Source organism: Rousettus aegyptiacus, unplaced genomic scaffold (assembly GCF_014176215.1).
Source record: "Rousettus aegyptiacus isolate mRouAeg1 unplaced genomic scaffold, mRouAeg1.p scaffold_m13_p_1, whole genome shotgun sequence".
In the NCBI taxonomy this organism is placed as follows: Eukaryota; Metazoa; Chordata; class Mammalia; order Chiroptera; family Pteropodidae; genus Rousettus; species Rousettus aegyptiacus.
In genome coordinates this window covers 181,669,262-181,686,027 of record NW_023416284.1, presented here as the reverse complement: position 1 = coordinate 181,686,027, position 16,766 = coordinate 181,669,262, and the positions used below count along the sequence as shown (strand labels likewise).

The following is a 16,766-nucleotide window of genomic DNA, read 5'->3' as shown; positions in this document are numbered from 1 at the left end:
GCGGGGGTGGGGGGGGAACTGGGTGGGCGGTCAGTGAGCTCGCCGGGCCCCACCTGCCAGCGCCGCCCTGCGATTCTGACGCCAGGCCGGCTAGTGGGCAAATGAGCTTCACATCACGAATTCAAACTTGGCTGCTGGGAGGAATTTTGAAGGTCACTCGACTGTCGAAGCTTATTTTAATTTCTAAAAGTCGAGTCTATCAATTAGCGTATTGGATCGGGGCCTCTCCAGTGACTGGGATTGCTCACCTGGCTGGCTCAGGTAATGAACTCGTCCGACACACGTGGGCGACGCGTTCTCGCGAGCCTTTCTGTGGCAGGCCCGCATCGGAGACCTTGGTCAGTACCGCACCTGGGCAGTTGATATGTGGCATTGCTAAAGAGAGATCAGATGAAAATGCCCTTGGTTTCCGAGGCTCCAGCCATTCGTTGTTTATAAACTCTCTCTCACTAAAAGGGATTTAAAGTGACGGTTGTTGAAAAGATAAATTCAGGTTACTTAATGGTGCGGCTTTTCTCCCCTAATTGTTTTTATCTAATCACATGCTTTATTAAATCTCCAAGAGTCATGGTTGTTCATGTTCAGAGGGTTTTCAGGGAGCTTTGAGAGATTGCTAACTGGAGCGTGACCCCTGTTACCATTTTACAAACTAAATACTGTAAAAACAATATGGGAATTTTCAAGGGTCAGTCTGGGTCAGCCAAATGCAAGCACTCTCTCCCTCCAGTGAGGACATTTTTTATCTCCTCAGTGATGTGCACTAAATATTTTTTTAATAAATTTATTTATTTAAATTAGTTTCAAGTATACGGTATATTGGTTAGACATCTATAATGTTCAAAAAACAATCCCCCGATTGCTCCCTCCCCCCCGCCCGGCCCTCCACCTCGCCATCCTATTACTGCCGACTGCGTTCCCCGTGCCGTGCTCCCCATCCCCATGACCACCCATCACCTACAATTCGTACTTCTTTAACCCTTCACCCCGTTCTCCCAGCCCTTCCCCCCTCCCCTCTGTCTGTCACCAATTTATCCACTGTATTTGTGAGACTGTTTTTGATTAGTTTGTCCTTTTTGTTCCTTAGATTCCACACATAAGTGAAATCATATGGTATCTATCTTTCTCTGACTTATTTCACTCGGCATAATGATCTCTAGGTCCATCCATGTCATTGCAAATGGTAGGATTTCATTTTTTTTTAATGGCTGAGTAATATTCCATTGTATGTATGAACCATAATTTCTTCACCCGATCATCTGTTGATGGGCGTTTAGGGTTGCTTTCATATCTCAGCTATTGTAAATTGTGCAGCCATGAACATAGGAGCGCATAGATCTTTACGAATTATTGTTTTGATTTTCTTGGGATAAATACTCAGTAGCGCAATTGCTGGGTCAAAAGGTAGATCCATTTTTAATTTTTTGAGAAACCTCCATACTGTTTTCCATAGCAGCTGTACCAATTTGTAATGCCACCAACAATGTATTTAATGTTTTTATTATAACTTGCATTGTTTTTCCTTGCATTTGGATGATTCTACCTCCCCTCCATATATATCTGCCTCCCATCGAGGCGCATGGGAAACCTGCTCCACTAGATAGCTCAGCATCCTCCTCCCATGCTCTGGACTTTTACAACTTCAGCCTCCTCTTCTCTCGACCAGGAATGTCTGCTCCCTCTTCATCCCCTGGCTCCTGATGCTCCTTCAAAGGCCACCACTTTCATGAATTCTGTCATGACCTGCTAAATGTGATCTCTCCCTCCTCCGAGCCAGTATTAGTTATACTGCCACACGTAAAAGAGATTATTCTGAAACGTCGAGACCGAAGACAGCAGTAAAAGTTCTCTCACGCAACGTCAGTGGGTCGGGAGTTTGAGAGCAGCTCAATTGGATGGTCTTTGCTCGGGTCATCTCATGAGGTCAGAGTCCAGGTGTTGGCCAGGACCACAGGCCCCTGAGGACTTGCCTTGGGCTGGAGGACCTGCTTCAGAGAGGACTCAGATGGCAGGAGGCTCAGGTCCTCACCACGGGGCCTTCTCCACAGGGCGGCTCGAGCGTCCTCGCCGCTTGGCCACTTGTTTTCCTCAGAGCGAGTGACCCAGGACAGAGCCCAGGCGGACGCTGCAGTGTTTTTTTTCAGTCTAGTCCTGGAAAGGACACGTTGTCATTTCTGCACTTTCCGTATTGTGACACGGGTCAGTCCGCTCGCGTGCAGAAGGGGCCGGCATGAGCCAGGAAGCCCGGGGGGGGGGGGTCCCTGGGGACACGTGGGAGGCTGCAGACCGCCGGGCCTGCCAATGTTCGCTGCATCTCTGGCCGAGGACAATATTCTGCTCCGTCTCACAGTCATCTGTGTCCCTCTCCCGCCCTCTTCGTTAGATCTTCATTTCCTTTGGACTTGCTTTCTTATCTTTACATGTTTGAATTTTTAGAGACATTGCATTCGACGTATGTCAAACTCAGTTGATAAGCTGGAACCACAGCCTCTGTCTTAATGGGTATAAATACAGATGTACGTATGAGAAAGAGGCAGATGAACAGACAGGAAAATAGATGTTGGCAGACAGAGGGGGGCAGGGTGCGAAGAGAGAGGGAGAGAGAGAGAGAGAGCGAGAGAGCAAATGAGGGAGCGGATCAAACTGCACATTGTGGCAGAATATAGTTGAAAACAGTTTTGTTAGTTTATAGAACTGAAGAACTAACTTACACTAGTTCAAACGTTGGGACCACTGTGTAACAATAGTCTACTTTACGATGTATGTGAATGGCTTGCCACATTTTCCACTAAGACTCCTTTAATTACGCCCAACATTCTATGAACCAGAGGGTCTGCGGATCAGTCCTTTAATAAAACGGAGGAAGTCATTGCTTACAAATAAGTCTTCGGTAATGTCAAGTAGAGCGTTTATAATTCCTTTTACATATGATTGAGAACTTTGTGTAACCTTTGATTAACTGCTCTGTAACCTGGCTCACTGGGGTAAAATCATTCTCTAGATTGATCAATTAACATTTATATATAATTTGAGCAAAGGGCACCAAGGAATGTCAGGAGGAACAAAGGCCCACGAGGAGAGGCGCGCTCTCAGAAATGTCACTCCCGTCCACCTTCTCGTCCTCGGTCCCGAGAGCACCAGCACGCCGCAGGCGGGCACCCTCGCACCTCACGTCCAGGGCACTGACGCGGCCTCCAGGTGGTTTTCACCACTTCCTGCCAAACTCTCCTCAGAATTAAGCGTGCTAAACATCACACCCTTCCCATGCTTAGGGCCGTTCAGCGAATCCCGGGCCCTAAGGCCGTACACTAGGTCGGTCTCCTAGTCTCCACCGCCGCTGTCGCCGACCAGGACCGCCGCCGTCCCCGTCCAGGACCGCCGCCGTCCCCGACCAGGACCGCCGCCGTCCCCGACCAGGACCGCCGCTGTCCCCGTCCCCGACCAGGACCGGCACTGTCCCCGACCAGGACCGCCGCTGTCCCCGTCCAGGACCGGCGCTGTTCCCGACCAGGACCGCTGCTGTCCCCGACCAGGACCGCCGCTGTCCCCGTCCAGGACCGCCGCTGTCCCTGACCTCTTTCGCCTCTTCTTCTCTCTCCCTGACATCCTTTTAGCCAGCCCAGTCGATAGCTCTTCTGCTCCGAAGATTCTTTCCGTGCCTGTGTCCTTTATCCAGTCGGGTGTGTCCATCCATGCCCCAGACGGTGGACCTCTGCAACCTCCCGTAATGTCACGGGCCCCCAAGTCTGCCGCGGCTCCATCTCGCACCGTGGCCTCTGACGTGTGTACCATTTCTTGCTAACCTGTTTCAGAGGGGAGCATGTCATCGGTAAAGAGAGCAGTTGATGTTCTCTGGATGGGCTAAATGGTCTGAGTTCTTTCAGATCATATTTTAACTGAAGCCAAAACTATAAGCACGTACTGTCGCCCACATGCGAAAGAGGCTCCTTCCGGTCTTCCTTCCGATGGGGCTGGAGAAGCTGGGGTCTGCTCACCGCGCTCTCTGGCCCTCCCCCTGGGATGCCGAGGCAGGAGTTCATGTGCTGGCTGCTTTGCTTTAAGATTTTTATTTCTTCTACAGGGTAATTGCCAAGCTTTCTCTTTAATCTGGTTATATATAGGAACATTTTTATAAATGTTCTAATATTTCCTCTTGAGTTTCCATGTGTTGGTAGCAGATTAGGGGTCTGTACAGGCTTAATCGACCATGCTGCTAAAGCCAGAATAGACATTATTTTTCATAGGACTTAGCTAGGCGAGGAGAAGGTAACGTATAGCAGGTCCATGAGGTCACGAAGAGTGAAAACAGTGTGAGCGTGCGTGTGCACATGCGCGTGCGCGACTCTCACGTTAGAGAGAGGACAGCGTTACCGTTTATCATCTTCAGGGGGATGTTGTTATACGGGTAAAGGTGGAAAGTTCGGAACGCAGTCAATGCTTAATTAAAACAGAAATGGAAATGATGGCCCCGAAAGGGCTTCTGTGGGTTCAGAGACGGGAAGGCGGAGCACATAAAATATTTAGGGTCACCCACGTATTTGACTGTTGTCCTGTAGGTCTATGACATTAAAATGCAGAGTTTTTTTCCCTCCTATTTTGTTTTGTATTAGATGTTGCTTTAAAATAAGTGGAAAAACAGAATTTTGAAAATATTTTAATTAAGAAATTGTCTTCTAATATTAATGTTTAATATCAGTTTTTAGAGGGAAGGGTTTTAGAAGAACTCAAATCTGTTAGAAATTGTGTGGGAAATAAAAAAATATTTTGCATTTTGTTATCATTTGTTATATACATATATTTGCATTTGTTATCAAGAATGGGCTTATCTGAATAAACCCTAGTGACTCTTACTTGCCTGAGGGCTGATCTCAAATTAACATATTCAGTTTGTCTCCTTTTTGTCATAAAATTATATGATTCATTTGCCAGCAAAAATACATGGTTATTCAGGAGACTTTTTTTCCCCTACAAAGTGTTTAAAAGGAATCCAAAATTTTTAGGACTTGTATATATCAATTCATTAATAATCCCCTAACCTTAATTTAAGAAAATGGATTTATGGATGGGATGCGGGTAGCAAAACAGACCAAATGTTGCAGAAAAAGAATCTCCGCTGGATAATCATTCATTTCAAAATTCTACTTTTTTTTCTTGCCAGTGAAATATGGGCTCATGTTTAACTTGCCTCCTTTTGTGAAGTAGGAATTTTCTTTTGACTTCGGGGAAGTTCAGATTCTACACATGATTATAAATTAAGTTCGAGGAGCAGTTCTTTAAAACCTTACAACGCCTGGTACTACGAGAATGCCGGTGTAGAATCGGCACACTGTCTGCTTTCACGAGGTCACAGCACCGTGACGTCATGAGGGAGCAGCAGAAAAATGTGAGGGTGTGGGGTGAGGGGCAGGTTACCTGGGCATTGTGAGTCAGGGATGCTCCAGAGAGAGGGGCTATCCGAGCTCGGGTTCAAACACCTGACTGGCAAATCTGTTAACATAAAAATGTAAAGTTAAGAAAACCGATGTTCTGTATCGTTGATGGAGCGCGTCCAGTTTTTAAGACGTAGCGCGGACGAGACGCGAGCTCAGCACTCGGCGGCGCGGGCCGTCGCGTGGCAGCCGGCGGGGTGGCTCGGGGAGTCCCACCAGCGCCACCGCCTTCCCGGCCCTACAGGGCTGAGCACGTGCCTGTCTGTCTCTGCAGGAGCCCGGTCCTGGTCTTCCAGTGCACCCACCGCCACGTGATCTGCTTGGACTGCTTCTACCTGTACTGCGTGACGAGACTCAACGACCGGCAGTTTGTCCCTGACCCGCAGCTCGGCTACTCCCTGCCTTGTGTGGGTAAGTCCGGCACCCCGCGCCCCCGCCATGTTTGACGCCCATCAAGAGCAGAAGGAGAGTTACTGATGTAAAACCACCTTGGGTGTACCCGTTCCCTAGCTGAGGGGGTGAAAATTCAAATATCCGTTTGATCATTGCTGGGCAAGACACATGAATGTTTGGAGGCGTGTGTGTGTGTGCGTGTGTGTGTGCGTGTGTAACACTAAGGTATGAAAGAACCGTGTTGAACTAGAAAATGCATAAACTGCATAAAGGCACTGAAAATAAAGTTTGAAATATTATTCAGCCAAGGTACATAAAGTGTGTCTATAGGTTCACCCTGCATACCATAGGTTTATTACCCTGCATCTAAAGCAGCGCTCCCCAAATTTTTAAATCGTGCATCCTATTGATAAAAAATTCGAGCACATATGCATATGTGTGAAAGAATGTATATTAACAAAGAAATTAAAGAAAAACGAGATAAATATTTAAGATTTGAAATAATTTTTTATCTTTCAACATTTACAAAACATCCTTTATTTGCACTATACTATTATTATTACATATATTTTCTTTTAATTTAGGTGATTCTCATAACATACAATTAGCCATTTTGATGTGTACGATTCAGTGGCATTTTGTACATTCACAGGGTTGTGCAATGGCCACCCAGCTCTCTCTAGTTTCAAAATACTTTTATTTCTTCAGAAAAATAGCCCATATCCACTAAGTCATCCCTCCCCGTCTCCCGGCAACCACATGGCCTGCCTCTGCCGATCTGCCGATTCCGGATCCTTCCTATAAGAGGAGTCGTGCAGTATGCGCCCTTCTGCGGCTGCCTTCTCTCCCTTACCATGTTTCTGAAGTCCGTTCAAGTCGTGACGTGTGTCTCCATTTCTTTTTGTGGCTGAATAATATTTTATTATGCGGATATACAACGATTTGTCTATCCGTGTGTTTGTTGATGGGTATCTGTTGTTTCCACCTTTAGGTTATTATGAATAATGCTACGTCATGTGGTAATTGTATGTTTAACCTTTTTAAGAGCTACCAAACAATTTCGCATAGCTGCTGCATTATTTCGCGTTACCACCAGCAATGTATAAGGGTTCCTGTTTGCCTGCATCCTCACCAACAGTTATTTTTCTGGGTTTTTATTCATAGCCATTCTATTAAGTGTGACACGGTACCTCATTGTGGTTTGATTTGCATTTTTTTGGATGATCAATACTGTTGAATATCTTCTCATATGCTTATTTGTCACTTGAATATCTATTTGGAGAAATGCCTATTCAGGTCCCTTGCGTATTTTTTGATTGGGTTGATTGTCTTGCTGTTGTTGAGTAGAAAGGTTCTTGATATATCCTGGATACTAGACCCTTATCAGATGTGCAGGCATTTCTCTGATTCTGTGGGTTGGTGATAATATCCTTTGATACACGAAGGTTTTTATTTTTGAGGAAGTTCAGTTTCCCTATTTTTTCCGTTGTTACTTGTGCTTTTGGTGTCAGATATAAGAATCCATTGCCAAATCCGAGGTCATGAAAATTCACCCCTGTGTTTCCTTTTAATAGCTAAGCTCCAGTATTTAAGATATAGACCCATTTTGAGTTAATTCTTCTGTATAGAGCAAGGTAAGAGTTCCTACCTCACTATCTGTTTTTAATGACTGCAGTATAAGTGTGCCTTATTGATTTTGAAAATTGTGGTTGGAAACTTTGTGATACCTTGATCGAAGGGTCAAGAGTTAAGTTCAGTTTATTTCAGTACTCTGTTTCAGTGTGTCAGAGCTGAAAATATATGTCAAAATTATTTCACGGATCCAGATGGAAGTAGCTAATTGCATTGTTGACTTGGGTTTTTAAATTAAGATTCACAAAATACATGTGTCAACTTACCGTTGAGGAAAACTCACTGAAAGGTATCGCGCTTTCATCTTTTAGACGGAAGGGTTCAAAAGTCAGTAAAACGTTTGCGTGAAGTTTGGAGGGTTGTGCCTCTGTTTCCAGTGTGGTCGTGTGTATGGATGAGCCCTCTTCCTTCGCAAACCGTATGACATGGAAACAATTCTAAATCTCCGTTTTCAGATCCTCTCTTCATAGTCAAAATCAGGTCAACTGGTTTTAAAAATCAGTTTATTTCTCACGTATTTTTAAATTTTAAACCTTTTTTGTTGTAAAAAATTTTAAACATACTAAGTAAAGAAAAATCATGTAATAACCCCATTTGTACACATTAGCCAGGCTTTCTAGTATAACAAGATGTTCTAGGCCTCTTTTGCAATTCTTTCCTAAAAACCTGGAATCAGTCGTTTCCCAAGGCGCTCTGGCCCCTTCAGTAGGAACGGCGTTTAGAAGTCCCAGTCCTGGTGCTCAGTGAGCTCACAGTTCCTAGGTCGGTCACAGCTTCTAGGACTAACCGAAGGAGTAGGGAGACATGCTTTAGAAAAAGGTACAAACTACGGTATCAGTTCTACCGACAAGTTGGGGTTATGGAATATTCTCTTAAAGTCACTAATCTCACAACTGTAGCTGCTGCTTCTCTTAGCGAAAATGTTATTGCTAAGTAATGTGGACATAATTACTCATTTATCTTGTTACAATAAACGCACAACAGTATCAGTGCTAGAATACCAACACCATCACCAAGGCAAGAGTACCGAAAACGATGTTAAGATGTTTGTAGATGTTCGTAGTTGTCATTAAGGTATATTCCTAAAGGGATATAGACTCATGGACCATTACTGTATAGTTACGTCGCCAATCACATACGCATTTTATTTCCCTTTGAATTGCTTTTAAGATTGGTTTTGTTTTTAAAAGTATGAAAAATATTAACATAATTCCGGAGTCAAAACAAGTTACACTCAAAGAAACAGAGGTTTTATTCCCATTCATTTTAATATTTATTTTCTTCTGCCATGCATAAAACTTTATTTGAAAAGTCTCCCATTTTAAGGACACATAAACAAATTACCCATGATATATGTGTTGATAAAGATTTATGTCACCCCCCTGTTAAGTAGAAAGTGGGGTGCTATGCATGTTTGTCTCCATTTTGCTGTTTCGCCCACTCTACATATACATTATCTTCTGGAGATCACTCCCTAGTACTATATGGATTTTTTTCCTCCTTTTTAAAAAAAATACCATCATCGAATTCCACTGGGTTTACATGCCTTACTCTTTCCTTATTGGTGCACACTGAGTTTTCTTTTTTTTATTACAGATATTGCCACAACTTACAGACTTGTGTGCACACGTATTTTCATAGTTTTGTCAGCGTATAAGAGGGACAGATTCCTAGACGTGGGGCGACTGTATCAAAGGGGGAAAACAGATTTATCTCGCCCTTTCCAAATGCCCCTCCCGACAGTCCTGCCGCTTTTTAGCCCCACGAGCACCGTCTAAAAGCAGCGTGTTCCCGATGCCTCACCGGCAGAGGAGTTAGAAGACCCCGGGATTTCTTTCCAGTCTCGTAGCTGAGAAATGGTACTTCTACATAGGTTTTTTTTTTTTTTTCTTCTTTCTTATTTTGCACAAGGTTGAGTTTCTTTCAAAAGAAACTCCTTTTGCATTCATTTTTCTCAATCACTTAAAAAATATTACCTTCAAGGGGCAGGTTAAGTGAATATTTTGAATATATTATTTTTTTCAAAAATACTTTGTGTGCAGCACACTATCTACAGTTACTTACTGTCATAGGAAAGGTTAATAAAGTTGAATCACTTATATTTTCATACAGAATGTGTGTCAACTACCTTCAGTTTTGCTAGTTCTTTGCCACAGGACAGCTAACGACTTCTCCGTTAAACCAAAGATTGGCACGATCAAGCTCTACCTCATTAAAAGGCATTATGTGGATTATAACAGAGGCTAGTTATCTTCTAAACACCTTTTTTCTTTTTTAAATTAACCTCATCAAGCCTTAGAACCTCTGCTTCCTGCCTTCAGTTTGTTCTCATAGGGAGTGAGGCAGGGAATGCATGAATTTTAAATGTGTTACCTCCTGGGTTTTTTTTTGTAATTTTTAAAAATAATTTTACGACTGCACCTATCTCATTACCGGTTATTTAAACGTAATGTCGCACAAAGCCTTGCTTGTATTTCTTAAAATGCCACTCGCTACGGAGAACTTAGCTTCCCTGGGATCTCTTTCCTTTAATGTCCCACTGCAATGAGCAGAAACCTGCCTATTTAGGCATTTTGTTATTCAAAGAGAATGTAGCAAAAGACGCCAGCAGAGGCAGGTTAAAAACAGCCGCGCTGTCATTCGGTGGCGCCCTGAGCCTCCTACACCGCGGAATTCACTCCGATACTCATTTCTTACTACCTTCAGCAGTTGTAATGTGTATCGCCATCTCCCCTTATCTGTGGTTTCGTTTTCCAAGGTATCGGTTGTCCCTAGTCAACAGCGATCCAAGAATAGTCATCGGGAGATTCCCGAAGGACACGATTCGTGCTGTTTAGCACTGTTCTGAGCAGCGTGATGAAATCGCGCCCCATCCTGCCCTGTCCCGTCAGGAGGCCAGTCAGCCGCCCACCCACTTAGGGGTCGTCTCGACGGTCAGGGCGACTGTCACAGTGAGGCACGATCCCCATGCTTGTGTCCGGGTCGCCCCTATTTTACTTGCTGATGGCCCCAAAGCGCACAAGTGGTGAGGCCGGCACTTTGGGTATGTCAAAGAGAAGCCGCACAGCGCTTCCTGTGAGTGAGAACGCGGGTGCAGTGCAGTAAGAGTTATCAGACGGAGAGAGAGGAAGAGCCTCATTTATAAATTAAACTTTATTGTAAACATATACATGAAAAAAAAAAACATTGTATATATAAGGCTGTCTGTGGTTTCAGACATCCCCTGGGCGTAAGGAGGGCCTATTGTATTCCAAAAGTACTCACTCATTACAACATACAGTTGCGTTTGTCACAATGCCCTTTGTTCTGTGCTATTTCAGACTTTATGTTTTTTATTGTGACTCGAGTTATGCTTTCTCCATATTGTGTGAAAAGAGACATTCAGATGTTACGGAATTGTTTTAATAAAAAACCAAACTGGGTTGTCTTCGGTCCACGCTCAGCAGAAGTACTCTTCTCATTTAGTACTCGCTTGATTTTTAAATGTCTCGCTCAGTGCGATGGCTTCACGCCCTCCTCGATTTATATCTCGGGGCCGATGGTGCGCTCAGGGCGAGGTTCGCTGTCAGGGGTAGTGGCGCCTCGCTTCGTCAATGCTGTTACTTTCTCTTTGGGCTCGTGCTTGCTTTTTTAGTACTCTCTCGAATTAATGGTTTCTTTGCAGGAACCTTGAGCCTTAAGTCGCTCATGCGTTTTAACAGTTACTTAAGTTAAAAGAGATCATTTATCCATCATTTTTTTAGCCAAGGACAGGTAATCTGAGAAAGGCTCTAACAAGAGAGGGACCTGCTCCCCAAGTCTCTGTTGTAGGACGCCCTCTCAGGGCTCTAACAAGAGAGGGACCTGCTCCCCAAGTCTCTGTTGTAGGACGCCCTCTGTCCTCTCGGGGCAGCCCCTTTACGACTGACGACACCTGGCCATCTGATGCACACCAAGGTAGGAGAGGTACCAGGGCCAGCCTGAACGTTAAGTCTTAGTGACGCTTAAGTTCTTTTTCATGTTTTACTAATGCCTGTATAAACCCTAATATTACCCTCCGTAAACCAGTGAATCACCTAGCGCGTATCCTGGGGTGTACACAGAGCATCGGAGAAGCCAAGTTCAAATCCTGGCTCTGGGACCACAGCCCGTGTGGCGAAGGGCAAGTTGCTTACGCTCGGCGTGCCTCGGTTTCAGTTTAAGGTAAAATAGAGATGATATAATAGCACCTGTTTCACACATTGCTATGTGGATGAATGAAAATAACGCCACAGAAAGGCCGTTAGGTCATGCAGAAGACAGAAGCACATGCGTGTGTGCGCACGCGTGCGTATGTTCACAGGAACGCGGGTCTGGGCGTGCCTTACCTGCAGGCTGGCGTTTCCTGTACCTCAGTGCAAAAAGCAACCAATAATCAAACATGACTGACTTCTCCCTCTATCTGGCCACTATTCTCCTTGGTTTATCTGACTTTGTCTTGTTAATAACACAGAGAACAAGACACATAAAGTGTAATGTAAGAGAAAGAGACCCAAAGCTTTTCCAGCAGTAAATAGGACCGGCAGGCCGGGGACCGGAATGCACTGAACCGGTATTGTTTGCTGGCGCAGGGGAGCGGACCGTGGGGTTAATTAAAAGGTTATATAAATGTCGATGAATCTCATAAATACAATTTAACGATATATATGAAAAGCAAAAATAATGGTTCGATCCGTAAAGAAACTAAGAATGTGCCGATTTGGCAGCTCTGCGAGGCGCGACGTCCGCACCCGACGCGCGGCAGACCGGGGAGGCGCGCGCGTGGCCGGGGCTCATGGCCGGAGCGCGTGGCCGGGGCGCGTGGCCGGGGCGCGTGGGCGGGGCGCGTGGCCGCGGCGCCCGCGACCCTCCCCCGGGCGCTTAGCCACGACGAGGTCGTGCGAAGCGGCCGGGCCCCCAGACAGAGGAAACCCGCTGTCCTCTCGGGTTTGCGAAGGCTTCGGGGCCAGCCGGTTGGGTCCTCTGCAGAGACGCCCGTCTCTCTTTCCACTGGTTCCAGGGCCCCGTGGAGCCCACTTGCCATGTTGGAGTTACAATCTTTCCAAGAAAACTAAAGCAGGTGTTATTTATGTAATCGAGGAACACTGTGTTCCCCAAGCCGTCACTTCCCTTCGATGACAAAGTGCTCATCTAACCACGACGAGAAAGGGTTTCTCCAGGCCTGGAATCCACAGCCAGAATTTACTCCTCTTCACTCCTCGGCTTTTCTGACCTGGGCGGGTGGGGGACGGATGGGGACAGGGACGGGCATGGCCCTCAGGGTTCGTTTCCGTTCCCATGTTTAAAAGTTTGAGAACCACTGCCGGGAGGAGCATTCTGCGGGCAGGAAGGTACCGTCACTGGGCGACTGTGGTGTTTGGTGAGTGCAGAAGTCCTCTCTGTGCCCTTGTCTGCTCTGTCCTGGAGCGATTCGATTTGCTAGCCTGTGTAGGCTTTTCAACAAATGTTGATGGAGTCGGAAACAGGATCGGCCGACACAGCCCCAACGGCCTCTTTCCAGAGTCTCTGGCAAGCTCTCGCATGAGGCTATGCGCTTTGGAAAAACATCCTCATTGTGAATATTTGCCGTGGTTCTGCTGTGCCCACTGCGATTAGCGTTCTGTCTCCCAGTTAGCTCTGAGCACCAAGGCGCTGCCTGTGTCTGCCCTCGCCGCCGAGTGTCGCTCACAGAGCTTGGTGGGGCTTCGTGACTTCGGGCCGATTCACTTCACTCGGAACCGAGACGACGACGACTGCAAACCGCGTTTGCTCCAGTCCGTTGCCCCGATGACACAGATGCCCGGGGCCTCGGGATGTCCGAGTGAGTAGCCGCCGCCTTCCCCAGGTCGCTTTTCACGTAATTGCAGTTTTTCACAGACCTTCGGACGACGTTGCCTTCTTATCTAACGTGTCCACGCACCAGCTGCTGTGAATCAGGGTCCTCGGTCCCTTTGTGGGAAATGTCGACCACGAGGCAGTGGTCGTGGGCCTTTCGAGGTGCAGAGATAGTCTCGATGCCTAGAGAGTCGAGGAGGCTGGTTTCTAGACAGCCATTTAGGGAGCTAAACGTAAAATCGGAAATAAGTCACTCGTGTGGCTTTTGAACGATGCCCTCCCAGATACACACACGTAATCGGGTCCATATACTTCCTAAATCCACACTGTAAAATAGGGAACTATAGTAAAAGATAGATCGCTGAAGAAGATGTGCATGCAAACGAACAACACGCATCAATGTTTCAACATATTAGTCACTAAAGAATTGCTCATTTAAACCGTAAACTACAATGTGATGGGTGCGCATTTAAACAGGTGAGAGTATAAATTCATGTATTTCAGTAAAGCAACTTGGCCATTCGCATGATGAGTTTTAACATGGTAACGAACTTCCTGCACGTCCGTCCGTCTGCGTGTCTGTCTGAGACGTGCAGCCCGCTCTCCCCGTCGCTCCCGGGTCTTGAGTAATTGACTAACGGCCACGAGACAGGAGGCCCCGGGGCGCGGGCCGTGGGCGAGCCACAGGCGCCGGCCGACGTTTCTTCTGCCTCGGAACTGTTTGAAATTGCATCGAACTTTGCAGTTTTCTGAGGTTAACGCCAAACTTTTTGTGGTCCTTGTGGGGGGTGGCTTGGCACATTCGCGAGTCTCCCTCTGACTCGGACGCAGCAGGCGGCGCAGAGTCGGAGAGTGGGCGGACTCCTCCGAGGAAAGCGGCACTGAGGCCACGGTCAGGCTTCACGTCCGCTCGCGTCCTGGTCCCGCGTGGGTCGCCGTGGGGCCTCTGCCCGCGGCATCGTTCACTCGGACTCAGCCTTCTGCCGCCTAGTGATTCCTCAGCCTCGGCGGCCTCCGGACCCCCCTCGTCTGGAGCAGCAGGCAGAGGGGGGCAGAGGGGACACTGGAGGGCTTCCCGAGACCAGGCCGGAAGAGCAGCACGGCTGGTCCTCACGCCAGGACCCAGCGCAGGGCCCACCTGCCCCCGGGGTGTGTGTGTGTGTGTGTGCGCGCATGTGCGCGTTTGTGTGTGTATGTGTGCATGAGTGTGTGCATATGTGTGCATGAGTGTGTGCATGCACATGTGTGTGCGTGCGTGTGCATGTGCGCGTGTTTGTGTGCGTATGCGTGCATGAGTGTGTGCATGCACATGTGTGTGTGTGCATGTGCGTGTGTTTGTGTGCATATGCATGCATGAGTGTGTGCATGTGTGCATGTGTGTATGCGTGTGCATGCGTGCGTGTATGTCTGTGTCTGTGTGTTCATGCACATGTGTATGCACGCTCACACGTGTGTGGGGGGTGACACACCTGCCTGTGCCCGAGCAAACAGGGCCGCACACACTCCGCGGTCTCTAACGCTGCTGGAGAGGACGGGGAAACATACACTTTGTCGAGTGGCCTTCCAGCGTCCCCGTCCCGCCTGCAACAGCAGCGGCACGCAGTCACGTAGCTCATGATCAGCAGTGGCGGGTACGCGGACGAGGACCAGGAAAAGGGCTGCAGGCCGGAACCGGGCTCGCCCCAGCTGGACCGACAGGCGCTGTCTGCGCCGTCAGGCCGTCCGTCCAATGGGCCTCAGAAACACCTGCTCTGCAGAGCAGTTGTCAGACAGGACGGCGGCTTCCATGCCGGTGGGCACACCCATGTGCCTTCGTGGCCACAGGAGGCGGGACTGTCCACGCCTGTCGGTGATGGCGCCGGCATCACCACGACCTTCATCTTCAGGGGGAGCCCCATGTCCGAGTCAGCGGTGCCTCAGATTCTTACTGTGCCCGGGTTTCTACTTCCGTCTCCTTTCCTCTGCTCTTGCACCATATTGAGTGGTTAAAAATAGCATCTTAGAAAACAGAAGTAAGGTGGGAATGCTTTGAAGAGCAGGTGGAGAAGGCCAAAACAACCTCTTTCTACCCACTTCTGCCCCAAACTCTTAGGAAGAGTGTTCAACCTTTGTTTTATAAGGGAAAAAGCAAATCCTTATAAGTATACATTGGTTACTTATCCAAGGATAAGTGTTTAAGATAGCTACAAGAGTTGTTCAAAACAGCTGCCTTTAGGCTTTCTTGCTCCTTTTCTTGGAGGGGGTGGTGTACCCAAATCCTCTCCCCAACTGGATGGACAGCCAGCTCGATTTGCACTCTGGGCACCGAGCTCCATCGGTGTGGAGCGCGCCCTCCTCAGGCCGGAAGGATTATAACCATCGTCTATAGAATAGTAGCTGACCTGTAAACGTCTCATTGTAAGTGGATTGCTGTATTCTTAAATTTATTATGAGACGCGTCGTGCACACACAGCAGCGCTTAAACACATTTATGTGGTCGTGGCTTTGTATGGTCATGGAGAACATCTGTAACCACACGCGGACCAAGAAAGGGGGCGTCGCCAGCATCCCCGATGCTCATCCCTTATACTCTGTCCCCCTGGGCTACCACCGAGGCAAGCACATCCCAAATAGTACAGATACGTGCCTGCTTTTAGCTTTTAAATTGATACCTGAAAAGGTGTGCCTAGTTTCCCTCAGCAGAGGCGTCCGGATTCATGATGCTCCTAGTCAGAAAATTCTGAAAAGTGCACAGGGTATTTCAGTATTCAGGATTTTCATTCTTATTTCTGTTATCCATGTTTTGCTGATCACGCTAGGTAGTGTCCATGTTTATATGTATCTTCATCTCAGTTGCTCTCCAGTGCGAACATAGGGGAGATTTTGTTGTTTTTTTCATCAGATAAATTTTGAGTTCACAGTCAGAGATATAAAACGTAAACTACAGAAGGGACCATGAAGGGTTACTTGGACAGGAAGGTCAATTTTGTGGCAATTGGATGGGAATGAGAGTCTTATATTCATATTCCGAATTTTAAGAAGCACGACTCACTGTCAGATACTCTCATTTGCGGGTAATTCCGCGCCCGGCTCCTAACAGCTCCCACTGCATTCCGAGTGGACCCACCTCGCTGTCCCCTCATCTGTCCCACGGTTGGGGAAGAGGCCGTGGGCGGTGTGGGGCCCCACAGCGGTGGGGTCCAGGCCTCTGCGCAGGCTCGCCACTGTCCCAGGACGCGACGCTTGTGCCGTGTCTTGGTGAGCTACGGACTTCTGGAGCTGGTCACAACTTTATCCCAAAGAAATCGGGGCCACTTGTGAAAATTTAAGTTTATTTGAGACAGAAGCCGCAGGCTGACTTCTGTCTCTGCCTCCTCTTCCCCGTCTTCATCCCCGGCCACGTTCGGTGCCTGGAGGTGCTGTGCTCGCCTCTGCACGTTGCTTCGGTCGCTTAAAGCGCACGCGCGTGCACACACTCTCACACACACACAGTAATGTGGTAAA

At 47.5% G+C, this 16,766-nt stretch overlaps 1 protein-coding gene across 4 annotated transcripts in view; it reads left to right on the top strand.

Moving 5' to 3' along the window:
• Positions 1 to 16,766, top strand: part of PRKN (parkin RBR E3 ubiquitin protein ligase) — a 943,383-nt gene that overhangs the window by 641,071 nt on the left and 285,546 nt on the right. For all 4 annotated transcript variants that reach the window (XM_036218434.1, XM_036218431.1, XM_036218425.1 and 1 more), the window contains exon 7: positions 5,701 to 5,837. In XM_036218434.1, coding sequence (XP_036074327.1) covers positions 5,701 to 5,837 — 137 coding nt within the window. The remainder of the gene's footprint in view (positions 1 to 5,700; positions 5,838 to 16,766) is intronic.